The 9205-nt window shown below is 40.3% G+C and overlaps 1 protein-coding gene across 1 annotated transcript in view; it reads left to right on the top strand.

The window, feature by feature from the left end:
- LOC106879054 (uncharacterized) overlaps positions 1-3524 on the top strand; it is a 22124-nt gene extending 18600 nt beyond the window's left edge. The window contains exon 3 of the mRNA XM_014928478.2: positions 1061-3524. Within this exon, the coding sequence (XP_014783964.1) occupies positions 1061-2936 (1876 nt within the window). The 3' untranslated portion in view covers positions 2937-3524. The remainder of the gene's footprint in view (positions 1-1060) is intronic.
- The last annotated feature ends 5681 nt before the right edge of the window (positions 3525-9205 follow it).

Raw genomic sequence — 9205 nt, 5'->3', positions numbered from 1 at the left:
GTGTGTGTGTGTCTTTGTGTCTGTGTTTGTCCGATCCTCCCACCATCACTTGACATCGATGTTGGTGTGTTTATGTCCCCGAAACTTAGCGGTTCGGCAAAACAGAACGATAGTATAAGTACTAGGCTTACAAAGAATAAGCCCTAGGGTCGATTTCTTCGACTAAATGCGGTGCTCCAGCATGGCCACAGTCAAATGACTGAAACAAGTAAAAGAGTAAAAGAGTAAAAGAGTAAAAGAGTAAAAGAGCAAAAGAGTAAAAAAAAGTAGTAACGTTAACTCGCAAAGAGCTAGAAAAGTTCAAACTGCAAATCATTTATTTCGATCCCTTTTATATAAGTTTGTGAGAAGTGGATGAATTGTGCCCTTTATTCTCGCAAGCCCTCATATGCAGGAAGGTGCAGGAGTGGCTGTGTGGTAAGTAGCTTGCTTACCAACCACATGGTTCCGGGTTCAGTCCCACTGCGTGACACCTTGGGCAAGTGTCTTCTACTATAGCCTCGGGCTGACCAAAGCATTGAGTAGATTTGGTAACCGAAAGAAGCCCGTCATATATATGTGTGTGTGTGTGTGTGTGTGTGTGTGTGTGTGTGTGTGTGTGTGTGTGTGTGTGTGTGTGTGTGTGTTCCCCCGACATCACTTGACAACCGATGGTGGTGTGTGTACGTCCCTGTAACTTAGAGGTTCGGCAAAAGAGACTGATAGAATGAGTACTAGGCTTACAAAGAATAAGTCCTAGGGTAAATTTGCTCGACTAAAGGCCACAGTCAAATGACTGAAACAAGTAAAAGAGTAAGTTTATAGCGGCTTGTTGGCAGAATCGTTAGCACACCGTCTAAACGCTTAGCGGCATTTCTTCCGCCTTTACATTCTAAGTTCAAATTCCGCCGAGGCCGATTTTGCCTTTCAGCTTTTCGAGATCGATAAAAATAAGTACCGATTGAGCAGTAGGGTCGAGATAATCGACTTAACCTTTCCCTCGAATTTGCTGGCCTCGTGCCAAAATTTGAAACCAATATTTTAATAATTCTAAATTTTTATTCCCTCTTTAATTCAACAGGCTGGATGATAGCAGTCCAATGCTCATTATTCAGAAATACAACGGTTTTCGACAAGGGACCCGAGATCGCCAAATCAACAGATGCAGTAGAAGTGATGAAAGAAACAGTAGCAAAGCGACGGAGACCACTTATAGATACTCCAGTACTGGCACGAGTACCGGCTACGCTTCTGATGTAGAAGATGAAATTAAGGAACCTTCGAATACGCTTAAGATATGCACTGAGAAAAACCATGTGAACTCGGCATGGTTCTGGAGTGAAATGCCTCACACTTGTCAGTGTCAAAGGTTAACGGGTCGTGTCAGTTTAAATTGGAAATGTCGTCGAGAGAAAAAGAAACGAAAGAAACAAAGCTGCATTTTGTCAATAGACAGCGGTGATAGAACAAGATATCCTAAAATAAATATTGAATCGGAAATTTGTTCACAAAGAGAGCTGCAGACGTCAGAACATTCCGATAAATCAGAATTTGCACTGTTACAAAACGGAAATGTAGATTTGTCGACTGAATGCAAAGCAAATAACATCAAATCCTTTTTTAACTGTCCGTCTAATAATGGAAACGTAGGTCGTCTGCCATGTAATCATTGTGACTCTGAAAACGTTAATCCTATTGGATTGGCTGCTGCTTATGGAAATAGAAATGATAAAAAAGTTAATCCCTTTAAATCAACGGAGAATAAATGTGGAAAGTCGTTCCGAAATGTCAGAGATGCGGACTCGGCAAAAACCGTCGGTAATTTCTATATGACTATTTTACCGTCGGAGTTAGATAATAATCAGATGATAACAAAAGTCAATCCTCTGATTTTTTATGAAGACAGTGGTAATGAAGACGACGATAGTCTAAGCAGCTCGAGTGACGAACAACGCAATAGTGGCGAAGAGAATGACGATGAGTTTATATATTCAATAGAAGAATTTCCTCACCCACCCGACCATTTTTTTGCTTCTGATACCGCATCCCTCACCTCCCTAACGATCATGCCACATATTAATAGCGAAGCTAACTCGGAAAACCTTCAGCTAAATGATTTCGATAATGCCGCCGAGAAATTCAGTCCTTTCTTTATACACAATAAACATTTCACTTTTCAGGTGGATCAGACGATAATGAGAAAACAAGAAAGTACCTCAAGTTCGAATGACGGCTTTTCAGATTTCCTTTGTCCGTGTACTCGCGAGGGTGAGTTAGTTTCGACCTCTGCCTCCGGTGATTCTTTGTTTAACCCATCTGGTTTCGTCACAGCCTCTGAATCGTTGTTTGACTTTCAGTCAGAGGAAAGCATCTCTGCAAAAGCTGCAAACACACAACAATGGATTATGAAATCTTTTAATTCTGTTGATAGGTCTGATTCAAGAATAGAGGAATCCAATTTATATGGTGATGACGTTAACAGCTGCATTTGTTCCATTCGAAATAAACTAATTTCTAACCCAGTTCCTCTCCAAAACAAAAGCAATGATGTCCAGACAGAGAATCATTCAAGAGAAATTAGTCAGAAATCTACAAACCTTGAAGAAATATCTAAACAGAATGCGCACAACGAAACGGTAGGTCCCTGTCAATTCAAGAATCAAAACACACGCACTCAGTTTCGAAATAAGTTCCAAGAAACTTCATCTCGATGTAGTGAGAGTTTACATATTACAGTATCCAAACGTAATCAATCTGTACAAAGTGAAAAGACGGACATTGATGACTCGGCTTCACATATTGACCATAGTGATTCTGGGAGTATACAATCAGAATGCATTGAAGAATGTATGTCTGAACTCCTAAATACTCGTTTAGCAGCTGTCAAAGACATGCTTCAAAGGGCGAGTACGTTGAGTAGTAATAAGGAGGGCGGATGTAAATGCCCGAGGAATTAATATACCAAAGAATAAAATAAACTACTTCGTTCATTGGCTACAGGCCATAGCGTGTATGAGAGAAATATCGACTGGCACTTATGGATATCTTCACATTTTAGAGAGCTACAAAACTAAGTCAACTCCGGCTGCCGACTATAAACTTAAAAGCTGGAGGAACTGAACAATATTTTAAGGCATTTGAAGACAGAAAGCTGGCAGAAACGTTAACACACTGAGTAAAATGCTTGGCAGCATTTCGTTCGTCTTTACGTACCGAGTTCAAATGCCGCCAAGGTCGACATTGCTTTTCATCGTTTCAGTTCAGTACTGGGGTCGATGTAATTGACTTAATCGTTCCCCACAAAATTGCTGGCCTTGTGCCAATTTTTTAAGCCAATATTTTAAGAGATTTAATCCGGTGATCTACAGCTGCTAACCACTTCGTTACCCTAAATAAATTAACATTTTGTTCTTAGACACGTTACACTCATTATTTTAAAACAAGGAATATGAAAAACAAAGTTAAACCCCGATGGACAAAACACCGAATGCATGCAACTGTGAAACAGATTCCTCGAGAAGAATCAAATGCGATGTGGCACTAATAAAATGGTTTCAAGAATTTAATTCTGTGAGCTTTTCTTTTGTTAATTTGGAATTTGTCTTTTATTGTTTCTTTTTCGTTTTTGTCTTTTTATTTGTTTCATTTTTTTCAGCGTACTTTAATGTAGAACTCATTACAATTTTCATACATACCCAGAAAAATTGTTGTTGTTGTTGTTGGCACTCCGTCGCTTACGACGTCGAGGGTTCCAGTTCATCCGATCGACGGAACAGCCTGCTCGTGAAATTAACGTGCAAGTGGCTGAGCACTCCACAGACACGTGTACCCTTAACGTAGTTCTCGGGGATATTCAGCGTGACACAGTGTGACAAGGCTGACTCATTGAATTACAGGCACAACAGAAACAGAAAGAAAGAGTGAGAGAAAGTTGTGGTGGAAGAGTACAGCAGGGCTCGTCACCATCCCCTGCCAGCGCCTCATGGAGTTTTAGGCGTTTTCGCTCAATAAACACTCACAACGCCCGGTCTGGGAATCAAAACCGCGATCCTATGACCGCGAGTCCACTGCCCTAACCACTGGGCCATTGCGCCTCCACTTTCATACATATCCATAAAAATATAAGAAGCTAAACATACCCACTCTTACATGCACACAAATACATAGAAGTCTACGGAAAACACACACACACTCGTACAACTTGATACTACAATAAAATAAAATAAAAATAGAACATTTCACCCAGGTCATACATGGACCCTTGAAAGGAAGAATACAAACCACAGAAGGAATAAGTCGCGTTCAAAGCCATGTATGGAACACCGACAAGATTATAACATCTTACTTTGAATGTTTTTCCAATGCAATCTATTATCGTCATTTTCTATGCTGGCACGGGTTGGACAGTTTGATAGCGTCCGGTAAGACCAGGGGTCGCACCGAGTGCCATAGCCTGTTTTGGCTTGGTTCTTACAGCTGAATTTCCTTCCAAACGCCAACGACTTTACAGAGTTGTAACAATGCGATTTTCAACATTTGGCTGTTTAGCCTTAAATAGTCCATTTTTGGTTCCAGCAAGGCTTTTTTTTCTTTTCTGCGTGTGGTCACATGACCATTCCTGTGCGTGCCGATTGGATGTTTTAATCTGTCAAAATTCATTGAGAAATATGTTAGAACGAATCGTACACGTTTCAGATTGTTGTGATGAGAGTTACGACGCCCCCTTGCGACAGACAGACTAGTCCGAGTAAAGTATAAAATAGTAACGATCTGAATGAGTTCAAGGTTCAGAGTCGAGTGAAGTCGGAAGTTGTCGGTTGGTTAATTCACAAAGAATATTGGTTGTTGGTTCGTAAAGAGGTTTGTTAGTTCGTTACATTGTTTTTTGCTGTCGTCTGGTTATCTTATTTATTGTACGTTACAAATTACGTTACAACACGTATACAATAAATTAAGTCAGAGCTTTGCTATTTTGTAGTTTCTATTGTGACGTCATAATGGTTGTATTTTCTTAACAAAGTCCAAACGTTGCTTGTATTTCAAATGTTCAGGATTACTTCCCCCACATTGAAAGATTTCGACATAGCACCATTAACTTGAACACAAACATCTGGACGTTTGTATAGGGACTTCTCAGTAACCAGAAGTTACCCATTAACTCCAATCTCTTACAAAACCCTCAACAGCCTGTTCCGCGGCACACAGTCACATGTTTTTTTGAAGTCTACTAAGAAAGCGTACATCTCTTGGTAACATTCCCACGATTTCTCGAAGACTTGCCGTAGAGTGGGTAATCCTTTCTACTATAGGCACAAGGCCTGAAATTTTAAGGGAGGCCGGCTAGTCGATTACATCGACCCTAGTACTCAACTGGTACTTAATTTATCGACCCCGAAAGGATGAAAGGAAAAGTCGACCTCGGCGGAATTTGAACTCAGAACGTAGCGGCAGACGAAATACCGCTAAGCATTTCGCCCGGCGTGCTAACGATTCTGCCAGCTCACCGCCTTCGTAGAGTGGATATTGACCGAAAGAATACGATCGCGAATACAAGCGACCGATATGGGGTTCCTCTGAAGGGTTGGTCTTTGGAATAACGTTACTCGACAAGGGTGTATAGCTTGGAGATCGGGGAGCCTCTCTTTGTCAAGCCATTATTTCTCCGCCTTGAGATGTCGCAACTCCTATATTACGGACATGTGATTAGAAAGTCACAGGAAAGAATTGCAAGACGGGCTGCTCTTCAAGCCGAGCCAACCGACAGGAAACAGATGCAGGGGCAGATCAAGAAAACGAGATTGTTGGATAATAGTCTGAGCTGGTCACGCTTGGGAATCTGACCAGAAAGTGTAATGACGGTTGCTTCTGTCAAGTCCTTATGGAAGAGGAGCCTGAAGACTCTATCTCCATGACTCTCCTAGGAATAGTGGGTACAAAAGGTGGGTGAACGGATGGAGTCATACTTCAGTGGACACCAACATGGAATTCTATAGTGTCTTGTTTATTAAATTGAACACCAACAACGTTGGGATATTTTACCGACCATGTAGCAGATAAATCATTTGGTATTCTGGTAAGAGTGTTTTCTCCAAGCTTATACTTACATAAACGGAGGCGCAATGGCCCAGTGGTTAGGTCAGTGGACTCGCGGTTTCGATTCCCAGACCGGGCGTTGTGAGTGTTTATTGAGCGAAAATGCCTAAAGCTCCACGAGGCTCCGGCAGGGGATGGTGGCGAACCCTCCTGTACTCTTTCACCATAACTTTCTCTCACTCTTACTTCCTGTTTCTGTTGTGCCTGTAATTCAAAGGGTCAGCCTTGTCACACTGTGTCACGCTGCATATCCCCGAGAACTACGTTAAGAGTACACGTGTCTGTGGAGTGCTCAGCCACTTGCACGTTAATTTCCCGAGTAGGCTGTTCCGTTGATCGGATCAACTGGAACCCTCGACGTCGTAAGCGACGGAGTGCCAACAACAATACTTACATAATAGCACATACACATTTTTAAGAACACATACTTACGTGTATGTATATATGAACAAATAAAAACGTATTTTAACACGAAATAACTTTAAAAATAGAAACTTTTCTCAACAACACTAAGAGTAAAAGATGTTTTATATGACACATTCTACCAGTGTCCCAAGTTTGAAAGTGTTTCGTTAAGAAAACAAGTAGTGTCTGCCAAATCAGAAAGATCCTATATATCGGTTTGAGAAAGGACTCAAATTATGACGTCACAAGAAAATAGTTTCTTGCATGAAAAATAGTCTCAAGCGAAAACGTTAAAATGTCATAAAACAATTTTTTAAGGCCTCAGGTTCATAGGAAACTAGTTCAAACCCGTTGATACGCTGCCGGACAAAATCATGCCCGTACCTTCATAAGTTATGCAAATAATGCTTAGATTGACTTTTTTGGTGACAGCACTAACTCTATCTTACTATCTTTGACACACTTTTTCTCTCTCGATAACTTTTTCTCCTCCCCTTCTTCTAAAAATACATTGTGACGTATACCTTGATTCCTCCCCGTCATTCCCTCCCGTTTATTAATGTTGTTACGGACGGGTAGACACGGAGATTCGCTTGTCTTTTACTCTTCCAGATTGGGAGAAAGGATAAGTCAGGTAAAAACCAAGCAAAATTTTGTTGACGTCGCAAGAATTTATAAACGTTCAGGAGAACGTGAAATAATTCTTTTGAAATGGTGGATCTCCCTTCGACTTTTTTTTCTATCCAAAAGTATTATTCAAACCAATATTTATATGCTGTTGTTCATAGTTTTATGTGATTCGAAATCCACCGTTCCAAGAGTGAATTACTGAAGGTTATCTTGGGAATTAACAATATAAATGAAATAAAAGAGTTACAGGCAAGAGATCTAAAACATACTGGGAACTCGATTCGCCAATACCATTAGAATTGCGAAATATTGCAGATATGAAATTACTAGTATACCCGTGTAGTAAAAAAAAAAATGAGTTTTTATTAACGGTAGAAAACGGCGCATCAAAACAATGGGAGGAACTTGATAAATGTCAGCAATAGAGTAAATATATATACATACTCAGTATTGAAGTATATGAACAATCAGATACAGTTGTAACGTTTCTATTGAAAATATCATCCACGCCGTATATCTTCTGAGTATAGTTAGATGTACGACTTCTACTGTATGAGTTAGAGCTCCACATAGATTATCATTATCCAGTCAGTTTCCAGTATAGGGGTTAGTCTACCATTTGATGTAGATAGTCCAAATGCACAAGCTGCTGCAGCAAAACTGTCAATTATTTCTTGAATTTCCTAAAATGTATCAGCAAACAGGAAGTCTCGTAGAATCTCTTTGATTTTTTTTTATCCGAAACTTTGCCCTTTTAAGATTAGTAGAACTCCATCTGTGCAAAGCTGAAATTTTACACCTTCACTGTAATCCCTGAAAGCATGTTGGAGCACCATTGAAAATCATCATCATCATCGTCGTCGTCATCGTCGTTTAACGCCCGCTTTCCATGCTGGCATGGGTTGGATGGTTTGACTGAGGACTGGTGAGCCAGTGGCTGCACCAGGCTCCAATCTGATCTGGCAAAGTTATACAGCTGGATGCCCTTCCTAACGTCAACCACTCCAAGAGTGTAGTTGGTGCTTTTTACGTGCCACCGGCACAGGAGCCAGTCAGGCAGACCTGGCATCGATCACATTCAAATAGTGCTTTTTACGTACCACTGGCACAGGAGCCAGTCGGGGGCACTTGCATCGGCCATGTTTGAATGGTGTTTTTTACATGCCACCAGCATGGGAGCCAGTCAGGCGGCCCTAGTATCGATCACATTCAGATGGTGCTTTTTACATGCCACTGGCATGGGAGCCAGTCAGGTGGCCCTGGTATCGATCCATTTGGATAGTGCTTTTTACGTGCCACCAGCATGAAAAAACAAAAAATTCTTGGCAGGCAAAAAGACCCAAGAATTAGAACAGGTTGATAACCCTCACAACTTGAGAGAATTGTATCACAATCTGAAAGGTGTATTTGATCCAAAAAAGGGGAGTATGGAACCTATTCTTTTTAACAACAGATCAAAACTTTTCAGTAGCAAAAATGAAATTCTGAAAAGATGGGCTGAACACTTTAAATCCATATTAAATTAAGATTCCTCTACCGATCCTGAAATAATCCATGAAATCCTTCAGAGGTCTATAATTGAGGAACCTGTGGAAAATACTTCCTTGAATGACATAAGTACTGCTATTAAAATATTTTCTAATGGTAAAGCTCCTGGACAAGATGGTATTCCCATAGAATTGTATAAGCATGGTGACAGACAACAGCTGCACAGATTGATCTGTTTGATCTAGGGAATTGGATCTGTTCCCCAAATAAATAACATATACATACATATATACATACATACATATATTTAAAATAGAATGAAGATCAATGGAAAAATAAATGCAAAAAATAGAGAAGATAGTGAGAGAGAAGATAGCAAAAGCAGGAATTGTGAAAAGGGGTTTTTAAAGGAGGGAAAGGGGTAGCTGAAGTGAATTATGATGGTCAATATTTTAACACAATTCTTGAAGATGACACAAGGTTCCACAGGAATTGACAGGTAAGAGAATTGCACTGAAATCCAGGGTCTGCTTTGGCAGAGTTTCTATAGCTGGATGCCTTTCCTAAAGCCAATGTCTTTTTTTATAATCAAAAAAAAAAATAAACACAA

Source organism: Octopus bimaculoides, chromosome 5 (assembly GCF_001194135.2).
Source record: "Octopus bimaculoides isolate UCB-OBI-ISO-001 chromosome 5, ASM119413v2, whole genome shotgun sequence".
Taxonomy (NCBI): Eukaryota; Metazoa; Mollusca; class Cephalopoda; order Octopoda; family Octopodidae; genus Octopus; species Octopus bimaculoides.
This window is presented reverse-complemented; position numbering and strand designations above follow the sequence as displayed.